Raw genomic sequence first — 17141 nt, forward strand, 5'->3', positions numbered from 1 at the left:
CCTTTTCTTTTTATTTTAAAGTGGGATCTCTGAATTGAGATCCTAGTGTGGTGGGGCAGGGAGTTAACAACCATTTCAGGACCCCTGTACCTGTTCTAGAATAAAAATATAAGGGAAGGCATAATTACTGGGTGCAGATATAAAGCAATGTCTGTTTCATGGTTGTTTAGAGCTCTGAGCATGCCCTTTGAAGCTACTTGGAATGTTCTCAAATGAGGTGGTGGGAGTACCTTACAGTGCTAACCAAAAACTGCCAGTTCCTAGCTAGAATATTGTGACTAGAGAAGCCTGTGGAAAATATTGGGGAAGACCCACAAAATTAATGGGATTCTTTCATCAGATAAGAAGTCCAACCAGGGTGATTAAGAAGAAATAAATGGAGCAAAGGCAGGATCTCAAGGAGAATCATAACTGGAAAGTGGCAGAAGAGTGGGGAATGCTGAACTGGCTGGAGATGAGATTTGGTACCCATCATTTTTATGCTTCTCATCAGCTAGAATCCCTATCCACCTTTTATTGGCTGAACTCTGATGATGCCTTGATAGTTGTTTAGGAGGAGCATGGAAGTGGACCAATATTTGCCAGATTGTATTCTTATGGAAGCTCACAGTGCTAGGACGACTGTCATATGCTCTAATAAATGTAGCAGCAGCCAACTGACTAGGACATGCTTTGCCAATTCACTTCTCCCTTATCAATTTACACTGTATTTTTAATCATCCCTACATTATTTTAGAACAAAAATATGTTTTCATGCTCTTTTCATTTAGATAGTGAACAGGTTTTAATCAACTGAAAGAATTTTGCTAGTTCATTTAAGTATAGGCAAGGACTTAAAGATCATAAGAAGGATAGAGTTCATCACAAATCCTTTTCCGAACATAGTCATGGTCTTCTTTGCATAAAGGATAGAGGGACATAGGAGTACAATAAATATAATATTGTGCATCTGTTTTAGAATATCTCTTACTGTTGTAACTTATAGCTTGCCTCAAGCATATTGCATTGCAGGAAATCTCTTTTTATTTGTTAATACTAAGGTCACAAACAATATGCTTTGTTTCCAACATAGTAGCACACTGTTTTTCTGTTTGAACCAAAATCTAATGTGTTGGCCTACACTGGAATAAATGAAGCATGTGGGGAATAAGGCTGTGATTTGATCTTTTATGCCAGGATGCCATGAGGCCCCTTGCCATGTTTAAAATGCCTTCCATTTCCAAAAGGGTTCAGTTCCTCTAAATGCAACTTTGACATTATGGTTTTCTCAACAGGCACTACTGCTCAGCCCACCCTATGTTGGAATGCTGCATATCATGATGAGGATCTGATCCTGACTGGAGATACTGAATGCCACCAAAATACAAGTAAATAAGAGTAATGATAATGATCTATTCAATACCAATAAGCAACAGTAAAATGCCATTTCACAGGTTTACCATGATTTGATAAATGCAGACAGTATCTATGGGAAAAATGGATTTTTGAACACAAACCTACCTTTAAATATTGCTTTTACAATGATGACTTATCTCTTGCATTCCTCTTATCAGGAACTTGAACCTGCAAGGTTCAGGTCAACCTTACAACTGAGAAATCCAGATTTACATTTCAGCCTCTTGTCAATATTTTTGACATCTAACAATGTTGATGGAACATTAGATGAAAATGTGACTTCAGTATTCAGGGGATACAAATGTTTTAGTACATATTTATTTATGACACTGTCCTCAAGAGACCCATGGTATAGTGTAATGTTGCTAGAATACCTAGTATCAGCTACTTCTTGCTGATCTTCATGAAATCTGTCTTATTCTAGGGACATTTAATTTCAGAGACACTCACAGCAGCCACAGTAGTAGATAGCATCAAAGACAAAAAAAAAAAAAAAAAAAACCCTACCTTGAAGCATATTGTAGTCTAACACTCTTAGAGACAGTAACAAAGCTTTAGGAGAGGCATTTAATTCTTTTAGAATGTGGGGTAAATTTCATAAATGCCAGAAAATCTCTAAAAGATTGGTGGCTGGGGACAGGGCATAGCCATCTGAGAAACAACAGAGAACTGGATTTGGTACTTAGGCCTGAGGTGTCCCACCCCTGCCTTAATCAGACATCTCATTACCTACATCACTCTTTACTCAATGCCAAACATGGTGTAGTTCTCCAGTATCATAGGCATTACATCCATGCCACCAGCTACTGGGGAACATGAACAGGATGCTGCTATTGTACTCATGTTTTACCTTCAGTTTCCTGAAGGCAGCTGGTTATTTACTGTGATGATCTCTTGGACTCATCCAACTTGACTCTTCTTAGATTCTTATTGTACAATCCATAGATGTGAACATTTTTAAATTCAGCAATCTTCTTCAGGTCAGTCTTCCTATTTCTCCATTTAAATGGAGAACAACAAAGTAATAGACACTCAAAACTACCTTACCTACCAAAATGAATGGTGAAGTTCTTCTACAAAGCATGAAGATAGCAATAGTGTCCTGCCATAAGTTGATGGATTGGTACAGTCTTGCTGTACTTAATATTAATTCATCCTTAGTTGGACTATTCTTATTTCAAAGAAGAGAAAAAATGACAAAATATCTGAAAATTTGAAAGCACTGGATCTAGGTTAGTGCAAAAACAATTAAGAATGAGTGTAATAAATGATTTTCAGACAATTTAGAGGTTACCAAAATGGAGCTTCATCAACCTGTCTAATGAGGACAAAAGATTACAGAGGGAGAAACCTAGCTACACATTCAGTATTAGGGGAGTTTTCTAGGAAAAATAGGCCATGAGAGACAGTGTCATTCAGTCCATCGTGCTTCCATCATGAGTGCCCACCTTTAAATTAGCTTCCAAAAAGGAAACTAGATTGCCAGAAGTTAATTGAGGTAGATTTCAACCAGTGATTCAGTATGCATATGTCCACATCAATAGTAGTTATGGCTGCAAGATAGTATGGCTTGATTTAAAATCTGCTGCTGTTATGTACTGCTGATACATATTTCCGCATTAGTGTAGGTGTTGTAAATCATGACCAGTTTGATATCTAATCAATTACAAAGCATTAAGATTGCAGAATGCATTCTGACAACAATAACTTCCTGAAATTTCATTCACAATTTTTGAACCAATTGTTGTAGCACAAGTGGGAGTGCTATTTAACAATCACATATCAATTATTCTTCCTTCTTAGTGGTGCACATTGATTTTTTAATTAAAAAATGAGCGTTGTGCTTCCCAACTTGTTTTCCCAGAGTCTGCATAAAAGGAGAGCAGCCATAGTGTATGGAGGAAACAGTAGCATTCATGCAACAAACTGGCTTTTCACACTAGAAGGTCAGTCTGTTTCAGAGTACATAGGTAGTTCTGTACTAGGTTGCTACTTTGTTTTTCATTACTTTTATTATAAAATTTTCTTAAAACAAATACAACCTCTCATAAAAATAAACTGCATATGATATGTATATGTAAGTAATTTATAGGAACCATGTTATTCATCTCAGTCAACTTAGCAGCTGATATCTATGTTTACATAATGCTCAGCCATATCACAATGTTAGTCATATTAGAGAAGCACAGAGCAAACACTGATGAAAAATACCTGCATTGTTCTTTATTGGTTAAAAGTCTGTTGTTTTCTATGCTTAGGGCAAAATACACAGATTCTATCCCAGTATTCGGTTTTTCTTTCAAGTCTAGAATAAATGGATAAAATAGGGGATGGTATAGTAATGAGAAAAAAACATAAGGTTAGGTAAAAGTCAGGTTAGTCTGCCAAATCTTTTGTTAAGTGGACACTTTTTCCTAAGCTTTACTGTTGCCTAGCATAATATATTATGGTCTGAATAACTATGTTATTATGTACTACTTATTATCTATTTAAGTATTTGTTTAAAATGTTAGACCTTACCTCTTAGTCTTCAGTGAATCTCATGATTTATTAGTAGTATATTGGATCCGTATTTGTTCTCTCTATAAGTTTTCAGGCATGTTCTCTTGTGTTGATTGCTTAGAGAGTAGAGTGAATGTTGATTGGAAAGTTGGTATTTTATATGTTTACTTCATTTTTCTGCAAAGGTCTCAAATACTAAAATAACTGTTCAGAAAAAAGCTACCTGTATTTGAGGTGGTGATGGAGAACTACCTCCCTGTTATTATTTCTTTTGGCTCACAGAATAGAAAAAGTAAGCATTAAAAGCTAGAGAATGCTTCTTTGTTTCAAGGACCTGATCTGGCCCACAGATGGTTGACAGTCCTGCAAGGTCTCATTCCCTGCCCTGCCCTAGCTCCACCTCCTGTGGGAAGAATCTGTCATGAGTTGGTCTCTCTCTTCCCCCAGCCACTTTCCTTTTTTCTTCCTGGCAGAGTGAGGTGAGAGGCTTCTAACTGAAATATTTTATTAAGGTAAGCCGGCCAACCAGGTCTGACTTTGTGATAAAGAGTGAGTTTTAAAGGCTCTTAACACAAAGCATCCATGAAGTGAATGATCCTTTTAATTGTATAGCTAGTTCTGCTCCTTTCAGAGAGTTGATTCTAAACTGAATTCTCCTCTACTTTTCCTCACCAAATGGAGTAGGCTGCACTGTCAAGATGGTTAATACTGCTTATGTGCCAGATGTTGAGAATACAGGGCATTACTTAATTGATCCACTCATTCAATCTGGCATCAAACCACTGGCTTGATTAACATAGAAACATAGCATAGAAACATAAACATAGCATAGGGGCCAAACAGAAGGACCAAACATTCCTGATTCATTACCTAGTGAACTTATGACTGAGGACAGATTTCAACCCGGAAGCTTCCCAGCTCTCACTCTTGGGCACTATGCTACACCAATTTTGAAAGAAAGTGATGTAATAAGGTATGGACATATGAATATGTAAATTATTTCTCTGTTCAGGCAATTGTTTGTTTCTGTGCTGCCCAGTAGTCAAAGCTATTTTACAGTTCAGTAATGTGTTTATGATAATGTGTTCTAACTCCATGTAAAATCAACATGTGATATGAAATGCAAGGTTTTTGTCCAAGGTTCTAAATTAAGTGGGGACCCTAATACAAGCAGAGAAATTATTCTGCTGTGGAAGTTATCCCTCCAACTTTTAGAGGGCAGCAAGGACTGTGATGGAGCTAGGGGGTTCCTGCCTGTTCCTTCTACTCTTCCATTGTTTCTAATCTCTAGTAAAATACCTGACTGGAGCTTTAAGTGTCAGACATTCTAAATGGGGCTGCAGCCAGCCTAAGAAGCAGAGGAAATTGCAGAATCATTAAATTTGGGTGCATATCCTGCATGCAGTCTTCATGGAAAGTAGTGGAGCCCTGATTACATATAAATTCTGTAGGCAACATTTCATCATTGCACTGAGGCCAGCAGAACAGAGCTAATGGATGTGATTTCAATCTCTGCACTTGTTAACCAAACCTAAATGTTAATAATAGGACAGTTGTAGACCTGCTTACTCAGAAGTAAATTCCACTGTGTTCAAAAGGTTCTTCTCATGAAAGTGCTCGTATGATTGTGGGTTAAGACACTACAATATTAGTATCAATAAATATTTTGAAGCTATCTGAAATACCACAAATTAGGTATTTTCTTGATAATGTTTGTTATATCCTCATGTATATTCATTTTTACAGTATAGGCATAGTATTTTGCATTGTTTTCAGATAAACTGCAACTCAGCTACTTGAAATATGTTTTGAACAAGATTATAAATGTCTATGTATCAGGTTACCTATTATGAATACAAAACGTGTCAGGTGATATGACAGCAAATGTTTAAACAAAGTTTAGTGCCTTACTTCTGGGTCACAAATAACTAGCATACATTTGAGTGGGTAGAGAAACTAGAAAAAAATTGTGTAAAAGCTAAGTAAGTTTTTTGGACATATTTGCAATGCAGATTTAGAATTATTAGATTTCACAGATAGAAAGAACATTTTAATGTTATCTTTCGAATAAGCTATACACAGACACACATGTGGAGGTATTTTCAGAGCTAAAAATAAAAGATCAGCAGTGCAATCCTTTACCTGTTTATACAGCCGTAAATTCCACTGAATTCAATGGAGCTTAAACCCAGGTGAATGGGTGTAGAATTTCAGCTTTACTGTGCACTCCTGTGCAATTATATTCCAAAGTAAACCCTATTGAGTTCAATCTAAACATAATATTGGTCTATTAAGCAATTCCTGTTGAATGTGACCCCAGTTTTATGTTATTCTTCTTTGTGTCTGAGACCATCATTTCTTGGTCAGTCTCAGCATTACTATGAAAAAAATCCCTTTCCTAAAATTTCCAGTTAAGGTGCTTACATAACCCACTATGTCCACTACAGTTCTTGTGTTTCCTGAGTTCATTCTTCTATCTATTATTCAAAAGCAAAAATGAGCAATAATTGTTAGACAGATACATTTTATATTATCATAAGTAGCATTAAAAATAAAGAAGCAACAAGGGAAAAGGAAATTAAGAAAGTGATTCACTACTGTTAACTAATTCCTTCCCTTCTCTCTTGTTTCTCTGTACATTATTCCTACAGACTTCTTTACAGTATAGTTACCCTGCTGTAATCATAGCCATAGTAAATTCTGTGAGTTAATATGTCAATTTTTGTTTTGCATTAAGTATTCTACTCTATACAAGGAATCTCTAAAATCTGAGTGCAATTCAAAGATGGATTAACAGCTTACTCAGCATTGATTATATTTTCTTTGCTTTGTTGTTCTATAAGCTATCTCTCTGGACAAGCCCAAACCATCTTTGATTAGATTACCCAGACCTTTCCTTTGTTCTGAAAATAGAACACCAAGATGATTCATCACCACCTAATTTGTTGCCTGGACATGCAATGAATTTATTTATTTATTTATTTAGCTCTGGACACATTTATCTCATGAAGCATCTTCAAAGGAATTAATATACTTTTGAACAAAGTATTACACTTGATCAGTAACATTTATTACTTTAGTCTATTCACTGGGACTTTTTTGTGTAATTCATTATTGCAATTCCTTGATGAGACTCCAGAGTAGCTATAAACAGCTGCCACATTACTTACTTTTATTTACCTTACCTATGCCTTATTGTCAAAACCAATACAGAGTTGAAGAACATGCTATTGCAACCTCAACCACTTTTTCAGATCAAGTACTTTTTTCTTCTTTATCTGTTAGTATAGCTATACAATGGTACTTAGAAAATGTTACTTATCAGAAAATAGATGTCTTCAGAGTGAGCCCTCATCTGTTTACATTGCCTGCTCCCTTTTACTCTCTCAGAATTACATCATTTTTAAATTGTCATTCATTATAAAGTATATCTTATACAAATGCATTCCACTCTAGTTTACTCTTCAAATGTTGAAAAGGCTTGACAGGCCTGACAAGGCAGGACTTTGAAAAGCCAAGAGGAGAAACATTGAGGGGTTGGAAAGATGAAAACAGTCCGTCACAATGAATGCTATTTTTGAGGTTGATTCTAAGTATCAGCAGAACATTGAAAAGAACAGGAAAAATTAGCAGTAGCCTGAACACTCCAGTGTCCTTTTTTTATGCTTCCTAGGCATTGCTTGTTGAAAGAGCTAGAGTTTTTCTGCAACTTTGAATATACATTTACAGAGATTGCTATAGAAATGCATGGTAATATCAGCTTTTACATGGAACTATCATTTCTATACTATTTCCATATGAGACATACAGAGTCATTCATTGGAACAAAACTGTTCAAGTTGTGTACTTTATTTCATACTGACAAACAGATAGTTCTTAGTGTGATACAGTGAATTCTTCAAGCAGTGTTACAGAGTTGTCAGAGTTAGACATATTTTACTATTCCTGCCTCAGTGAAACCATACCTTGTTGTCATCCCTAATCAAAGCATAGAATTGAAAAGCCATGATTCTCTGCCTAGGTTCAAACTACAGAATTATGTGATAGTAACTGAAGTTGGTACCTGTACTTCAAACAAACAGTCAGATTTAAGTTAATTAAAGTTAATTATTGCATTCTACCAACCAACTAGCCCTGAGGTGCAGACTCCTATTAGTATACTTGTCAAATTTCAGGTATCTCTATTTCATGGTCTTGGAGCTGCATAACTAAGTCAGACATGCATCTTCTTTTATTATTATAGCAAAAATCTTCAGTTAGCTATATTTTTCTCATTTGAGTGCAATTCTCTTGCTGCTAGACATTGTCTAGACAGACATAAGATTATTTCAAGTCTCAGTTCCAACCTCAGAATTTGCTCTGTAGTCAGAGCTGGGAATCTGAACTTGGAGCACCCTTCTTATGATATCGCAGCTGGCACAGAAATAACTGCACCAGCTGTGACTGCAAAGTTTCAAGATCAGTCTTTAGATGGAATTTTGTGTGCAGGGAGTTGTTGGGAGGAAAAGAGACAAGCATCACCAACCTACCTAGTATCATGGTGTCTTACCCAAATGAATAGAAAGGACCACAAGATTGCACAAGAGAGATTCAGAGCAGACAATCAGAGTAGCAAGGAAGCAGTTTGAGGAGCAAATCTTATAAGTAAATATAAAGTAATGCATGCTGGGGCAAAACATTCCAACTACACTGATAGGATTGTAGCTAAAAGTTACTAAGCAAGAAAGGATCTCGGGAAGTAGTGGACAGCTTGATGAAAATTTCAGCCCAGTGTGTTGCTGTTGTTAAAAAGGTAAACTCCATACTAGACATAATTAGGAACAGAATAGAAAATAGAACTGCCAAGATATTACTCCTGTATACATATCCTTGGCACAACACTTAGAATATTTTGTCCAGTTCTGGTTGCCTTACCTGAATAAGGACATTACTGAGTTGGAAAAAGTGCAGAGAAGGGCAACAAAAATGATTACGGGGCTAGGGCAACAGCTGGGGACTGTTCACCTTGGAAAAAAGGTGAGTAAGAGGAGATATGACAGAGGTGTTTAAAATTGTGCATGGAGTGGAGAAAATGAGAGCAACATTTTTTTCCTTCTCCCATAACACTTGAACCTGGGGTCATCCCATGAAGCTAATTGCAGGAATGTTTGGGACAGACAAGAGGAACTATTTATTCACACTACTTAGAGTACTTATTCAAACAACTTCTATGGAATTTGCTGCCACAGGAAGAACTGATAGCTATCAATCTGGATGGCTTGATTGGACAGAATCATGGATTCAGCTATCAGTGACTACTAGCATGGTTGAAGAGCTTGGGCAGGTGGAAGCCTTGCACTCTCGAGCAATCCTGTGGGCAGCTGGTTTGCCACCAAATGTTTGGAATGCTGGACTAGATGGACCGCTGGTCTGATTTGGCATCGCTTTGTTATATTTTTCTGTAAGTCAGCCTCCTTTCCTTGTGCTCTGGGGCAAAAACAATTAACTGGCCAAAATTGACTTTTCTGCAGGGCTATTTTGAGGGGCTTCTGGCCTCCTTAGGATGACCATAAACCTCCAAGTTCAGAAGATTATAAGAAACCTCATTGGATTATGCTGCCCATCAGTCAAAATGGAAAAAAATCAAAGTATGTCAGATGTTTTACAAATGTAGATACAATGCTCAATTCACATATTTAACAGCACACTGTGCCAGCAATATATTAATAATATAATGCTAGTCTCACATGAATACAAGTGAAAATAGTCTGTGTAATCACTGACAGTTTAATAGAACTCTGATCTTGAGAGGGTGGTTGTCTGCTATCATATATTTTAAATATTATGCAACAATAAATTAGAGGCTAATCATGTGTTTACAGTCTGGCAATATAATGTAGTCACAATCTTATACGATCCTAGCTGCAGAATGGCTAGCAAAAAGAAACAAGTATGAACAAGAAAAATTACTCATTTCTACAGTGTTTAAGGCAGCACAACTAGCTTTGTGCACTAGCAAGATCTCACAATACTTATGCTGAAATACTACTTAACCTAACAGCTACTGTAGCACAAACACAGCCAGGGCTAGCCTCCAAAAACAAGGAAACGGTAGTAGTAGTAATAGTGGTAGTAGTGCCACTCCATTCATAATTCATTCCCATGATCTAAATGGTATTAGTACCCAATAGGGGAAAAAGTCAAGTGTATTAACAATTCTGTTGACCATTTACTCAAATGTAGAATAAGACCCTCAGTTCACAAGTTTTCTCAAGAAGAAGATGGGAAATGCATTTACCCAGAAGAATGCATATTGAAACAGTTCTCTATACTATCATCAGACTGACAGCTTAGTGGGAATATGCAATACAGAGGAAGTATAAGTTGCAGTTTCTGGTAATATAAACATTCCCCCCACATGTGCACACACACAAAATCTGCTGGCAAGGCAAAGGAAAAAGGTAGGGGGTGGGGAGGCACCAGATTAAAATCCAGGCCTTCCAATCCAGTGAGCAACACACTAGTCACAGAGGAACAGACAGAAGGCAATCTGGATCCTTTAATACGGGCCCTTTTCCAAGAGCCTAGCCCCCCACAATCCCATATGACATACCCAGCTGACTATACCATATAGCCAGCAGTTTTGTTCATCAGTCATACTTGCAAGTTTGTTGTTAGCTTTGTTGGTTGGTTGTTGGTTGGTACAATCTCCATGTCATCAGAGACTTGTGTGCTCATAGGTCTTTTTACATGAAACAGAGTAATGTAGCCCTAGGTCATGTGATTTGAGGTGAAAGCTGTATTTTGTTGCAAGGGTTTGTGTTCATTTGGTGCTGCTCTATTACAGGCTGCAGGGTCAGAAAGTTATCTTCCTTTGTGGCTGTGAACAATGGAGGAGGCAGTGGACCTGTCATCTTGGGTTCCCCACTACTCTGATAGGAAGGCTTAAACTTGTGTCACCTATTTTGCAACATAAAGTTCCCCCCATGTTAAAGCAGGATCATCTTCTCAGTGAGCACAGAATCCACACTACATTTTTAATTCTCCCCCAAAGTCATACTGAATGTTCCATTTTAGTTTTAAGGAATCTAAATGTAGAACACTTCCTTAAAATCCATTTTTAATAGAAATCATAAGGAAAAAAATCTTTGCAATCTTCAACACTGTTTCATTTTTTACTATTCTAATTATAATTCTTTTTGCCATTGTCTACATTTGAGTTGCATTCTGTGCCTTTCAAGTTTAATTGGTGACATGCTGTATGTCAGTGTGATGTCCCAAAATACTCAAATGCTCATCAAGTCTATTTGCTTCTATGAAGTAATGGACTTCAACACTGTTTATAGTTTTCTGTTCTTTTTAATTCTGAAGTGAAAGGATGGGCCAGCCACTTCTCACTACCCAAGAAAGCATGCTGACCACAAAGCTTTTCAAGCTTGATAGCACACTTGATTGCTGGGTTGTCTCATCACTCTGGCATTGTGGACTTTGAAGCCACTAAGGAGTATGAAATTTCAAATGTCTAAAGCACATTAGAGATGTTTAATCTAATTGTTCCTATCAGCTTCTTGTCTTATAACTTTGGTTTAAAGGTATGCGTTCTGGTCCAGAGACTGCTGGATTATACCAAGCTTCTGTATGAGTTGACCACTCCATGTACTTCAACTGGAAATGTAGCTGTGTGTGTGTTTGTAACTATATAATTCATTGAAAGAATGTCTTGCAAGAAGAGAACATTTATGTATTTATTCATTTGATTTGTTACCTCACCTTTTTTCCATGGTCAGAGAGTATTTGTGCCTGGAAAAGACCGGTGGTGTGAAGTTAATAGTTGTAACATGATGTTCAGTAAATGCAGAGCACCAGCAAGCGCACAGATATATACAGTCTATTGTTGGTCTAGCACAGTGTTGTCTGTTTATCACTAGTTTATCACTAGCAGTTTTTTTATAACATTAAAGTTAAAAATGCCAGTGGATTCAGTTATGTATGCTGTTCTTAAAATTACTTCTAGAGTTTCCTTTAGATTGTAAAGTAATGGAGATACTGTATTGTAATATATTCTATATTGTACAGTAACTAACTGAGATAAATATATAGATTCTGCCATAAGTTGGATGTTATTTAGGGCACAATCCTGTGGGGAGGCCTGTAAGCCTCAGAACTCAGAGGACTGTAGGTATTCTATGCAGGGTGGGAAAGCAATAGTTACCTCCATAGACCTTCCACTATAAAAATCAGCTAGATGGTCTATTCCAACCAGCCGTTGGACTGGGAGAGAAAGAGGCTGGAATGTCACCAGTATATATTCAAGGATACACTATCCTGGTGGACCTAGTCTCCTCCTCTCTTCAGAACATCATCTTTATCCTGTTTTCAAGGTCACTTTTACTAGTTCAGAGAAGTTCTTTTCTTTCTACACTGGCTGCAGGAGAGAAAGGGAGAGCTAAATGAGATACCTAGCTCCAAAGACAGACCTCTTTTCTGACTTAAGATATTGTAATCTCAAGCATCCTATGCTGCCTAGTGACCACAGGAGTGCCCTGCCTAGCATTGTAAACGTTCAGTAGAATGGCAGTCCTAATTTGTCTGTCCATTGGAGAGACCAAAATTACACCAAAATATAATGTTCCACGTAAATGACCGCAGTGTTCAAGATTGCGCTTCCAATGTATTTTAGTAGTCATTGTATAAAAAGGTTGTTATATTTCTTGTTGGTACATTGGTAAACTAATCCTTAGTGCCTGCTCTATTTTTAACAGCTGCTTATGCGTTCAGTTTTAAGCATAGTTAAGATTAGTCATGTAAAGCCTTTTGAGACAATAGGGAACGTGATATTTTTGACCAGCTGCAAAAATTGTAACCTCACAGAGGAAAAATGGAAAGAATAAAAAGAAAACCTTTTAGTATATCGGTCTTTTGTGCTTCTCATACTTTTACATTCCTATAAATCTATAACAGAACCTTAATACTATCTTGAGCAATTCTTCATGATCTTGCTGCTCTAATCGTTTTTTTTTTAAAGTACAGTTTACAGTTTCTTTAATTCAGTAGATTATTTATGACTATTTATGGGCTTCAAATCCAGAGAAGAGCAGTGTTTAATAAAAATTATTTGAAGAATTTTAAACCTATAATTTGAGTAAATGAATGGAACAAAATTAGAAAGAATGTCACAGTATGTTTGTGTAATACTGATCATAGTATGTTTGAATACTACTAATAAAATCACATTCCTTCTTTCCTCTTCTTTCCAATAATATAAAATAATTTGGCTGAAGTAGCTTTTTGCAACTGTTTTCTGACTTCCTTGGTGGAAAAGGGCTATAAATAATAGGGTCTGGAGAACCATGCATATGTTTCTAATTGAACATTCCTATAGTTTGGTTTCATACAGATAGCCAAATGTAGTGTTACAATGCAATGTCAGTTTCATATCAAGGTTGTGGGTAATTGTGTTTTCATTCAGCTAGGGAGTTTAAAGAATCTTAATGCTGGAAAAAGCTGTGAAAATGAAACAATCATTTTAAAGATACAGGGATACTATGGAAAAGTTTGTTATCATTTTGGCCAAATACAAATAGCATTGAATTGTTGAGGTTTATGTTGACAAATTGAGAATAAATCATTATTGCTCAAAATAAAATTGAAAGAAAAGGAAAGCTTGCTACAAATATATCATCTTATTTGAATATTTTGAATAAGACATTACATTCCTGCCTGTGTGAACTGATGGTAAAACATGCACAGAAATTTTCATCACCAGTCCATGAATGTGATGTTTCACTGGAAATTCAGGTTGGACAATTCTGTACTGTTGAACCCCAACAAAGCAAGTAGTGACTTTCTGTGCTGATAAATCGGGGGTCCTCAAACTACGGCCCAGGGGATGAATCCAGTCCGCCTGGCCCATTTATCCAGCCTGCCATACCCATTTGGACCTGCCACATGGGCACCCACCCCCACGCGCGTACCTGCCACCGCCCCCCTTGCCCCACGTGCGGGGAGGCAGCGGTTTGCTCGCTTGGAGAAAACAATCTCCAAGCGAGCAAGCCGTTGCCTCATGCGCCTGCCTTGTAGTGTGTGCCTGCCCCCATCCGTGCCTCGCATCCCCTCGCCGGCGTGAATGCCCCCCTGCACTTCGCCTCACCTTGCCTCACCACGTGTCCTGTCCCCGCCTCAGTGCACACGCCCGCATGCACCGTCGCTGCACCGGCCTGCGCGCACCACTGGCACCACCTTTTCAGCCCATGCCTAGCACTGGTAGCTTTTGACTGGCCCCCTGGTGGAAAAGTTTGAGGACCCCTGTGATAAATCTTTGTCCTAATCTCTGTAGCATATACAGGCTTGATAGATAATGCCCTAGATAGCCATCTTTTGTACTGTGAATTATTGGCTGCGGAAATAAAAAAAAGACTTGAAAAAGCATTAAAACATGTTTTAATATTACAAAATGAATTAGTCTCTAATTCGTCTTTATGCTTTGTGCACAATGAACGAAAATGAGAATGGTGATAGGAACATCCCCACAAATTGTCCCCTTCAAGTTTTATATTGTTAGGATATTAGAGGGAGAGTTAAATAACCACCAGGAGTTACCTTGGAATTTATGACACACAACATTAATAAGGTAGCAAGCATTAAAAGCAGTCTATTAAAAGTGTTAAAATAGCAAGAATGGTAAAATTACCAGAATATGTACAAATAAGAGACAAGCATTTCATTGTTGTTATTGTATGGTCAGTTATTTTTAATTTTTTGCATTTATGATTGTTCCTTACTTTAATATGTGTACTTTCTACATATTCCTCAATAAAATGTTGGTTACAAGAAATGGGGTTAATAAAGTAGAAATGATTTACTCCTTGTTTTTAGCATGATAGACTGTAAGAAGAATAGACTGTCTTTGGGAAAGGGTGATTTCATGGGTGGAAACTATCATTGAATGCTTACAGAATTAGGTTGAACACAGTTCTGTGCAGAGACTGCTGCAGGCATGGCTACCCTTTTCTTGATTTTATGAAATACTGAAATACTACTACCACTACCCATGTTGAACACCAAGAAACTTAGGGGAAAACAGGGCCAGGCATTCCTAAGTCCCAGCAAAGATTTTTCTCGCCAGTTACTGTAGATGCAAGTCTCAGAATTCCTGGCAGGAAACTGAAGTCTCTTGGCAGAGACTTATATAGTCTCTGCCAAGGAGGCAGTCCCCAGGAAAGGCTGGTAGGGTCAGAGAAAATGATATCTCCCTGGTACTATTACTTTGAGCAGCTATTTCAATTGAGGTATCACATTTCTCCTAAGCTTTCTAGTTTATGTGCAGTATAGAGAGGAACACTTCTACCAGTGTGGCCTACTTTATCATTTCTGTAGGTCTCATATCCTAGATAAATATATCCCATCAATGATTATTTGTACAAGAGGTTTGTAATATATTTATGACCTATTTCACTCATCTTGACTTCCTTTATATTTTGTCCTTCATATACCTCCTTTATATGATATTTTTTCTCTGATACTTTTGAATGTGATTAGTGCTTCATGGCCATTATCATCTCTCCTTTCTGAATATTAAGCATTGTCTATTAAGTTGAATTAGATTATTAGAGGGGTTTTTTTTCCAGCTACCCCCTCCCCATCTGCTTAAAAGCATATACATTCTGGCTCCGGTTTTGTTCATGTTGCTTAATATATTTGGTATTAGATTAGTTTCCCCCAAAACCGATACTCAACAAATTACTGAAGCTACTTCTGTTTGGGTGGTCTTGCACATTGGAAAGATAGAATTTCTGAAAATGCTGCCAGGCAGGTTCTGAACTTCTTAACTAGCAATGTATATTTAGCTTGCACAAACTCATAATTACACATCCCAGTGTTCGTGATGCTGCTGTGCACCATGAGAAACTCATCTCTCATAATTTCAGCCTGTCCATACAGCCTACATTTCTAGTTTTCTTTGACTTTCTTTTCAACACCATGGATAACAACATATAACTCCAAATACATAATATGGAACCAATGTTATTTTCACATTTGTGTCTTTGTTGTTTAAATCCCTTTGGCCTTATACCTAAAATACCACCACTGCCTGTAAAATTAATTATCATATGATTTCCCCCCTTTATTCACACTGATCAAGACTGTAAATAGTACGATGTTAATTAGGGCATCAGTGAGTTCATGTCCCAAGAAACTAATTTAAAAATCCCCTCTGGATCTATTATGAATCTCAAAATAGTGCGTTTTGATGCCAACTTAGAAGTTCTAGTAGATTTGAACCAGAGTAACTTCAATTTGGAAAAAGAAGTTTTTTCAAGCAAGGGATTCCAATGTTATCCAAACATTGAATATAAAGCAAATGCAGCATTGTGCTTTCATATGTGAAGCTTAAATATGTTGCACTATTTATATAAATGTGATTGTTATGAATATGGAATATAAAGAAAAAGACAGGCTTTTCTCATTTGAATTACTGTTTTCAAACGTTTGACATTTGCTTTACAGATAAATATATGCAACAATAACCAAACCAAAAATGTTAAGTTTTCTTTGTGAAAATATCCTAAATATTTGGGAATTGATTATGTTTCCTCAACTATAAAGTAGCAGAAATTGAAAGGTTACATTACATGTGGTTGTTCAGAAAAGAAATATTGTGGCATAGTGCAATCTTGGTACTATCTAAATCATAAACAGAAATCATGCAAGTCTTTATTTATTTATTAAAACATTTTTATGCCGCCCCATTCGCTGAAGCCTCGGGGCGGCTTACAACAATTAGTTAAATAATTATAATTAAAAATATAAACATTAAAATAAAATACATACAATATAAAATAAGCCGCCCTGGCCAGATAAAATTCAATAATATTAACATTTTAAATGCTGCTTAAATAAAAAGGTCTTCGCCTGGCGCCAAAAAACAAATAACGACGGCACCAGGCGGACTTCTCTGGGGAGGGCATTCCATAACTTAGGCGCCACCGCTGAGAAAGCCCTCCTCCGAGTACCCACCCTCCTAATTTCTTTCACGGAGGGTTCCCGGAGAAGGGCCTCTCCCGCCGATCTCAGGGGGCGGCTGGGCATATATGGATGTAAGCGCTCCTTCAGGTAACCAGGACCCAAGCCGTTTAGGGCCTTATAGGTCATCACCAACACCTTAAATTGGGCCCGGACTTCAATGGGAAGCCAGGCTGCTGACGGGGACTGGACGTTATGTTCACATGACTCCAGTCCTCTGTCAGCTTCACTGGCTTCCCATT

General features: G+C 37.3%; 1 protein-coding gene across 6 annotated transcripts in view; it reads left to right on the plus strand.

Moving 5' to 3' along the window:
• Positions 1-17141, plus strand: part of TENM3 (teneurin transmembrane protein 3) — a 384209-nt gene that overhangs the window by 59416 nt on the left and 307652 nt on the right. For 4 of the 6 annotated variants that reach the window (XM_044449875.1, XM_044449876.1, XM_044449877.1 and 1 more), the window contains exon 3: positions 1275-1367. The exons of the other annotated variants lie outside the window; for them this stretch is intronic. In XM_044449875.1, the coding sequence (XP_044305810.1) occupies positions 1275-1367 (93 nt within the window). The remainder of the gene's footprint in view (positions 1-1274; positions 1368-17141) is intronic. 6 annotated transcript variants of the gene reach the window in all.

This window comes from Varanus komodoensis, unplaced genomic scaffold (assembly GCF_004798865.1).
Source record: "Varanus komodoensis strain SLA01 unplaced genomic scaffold, ASM479886v1 scaffold61, whole genome shotgun sequence".
NCBI classification, from domain to species: domain Eukaryota; kingdom Metazoa; phylum Chordata; class Lepidosauria; order Squamata; family Varanidae; genus Varanus; species Varanus komodoensis.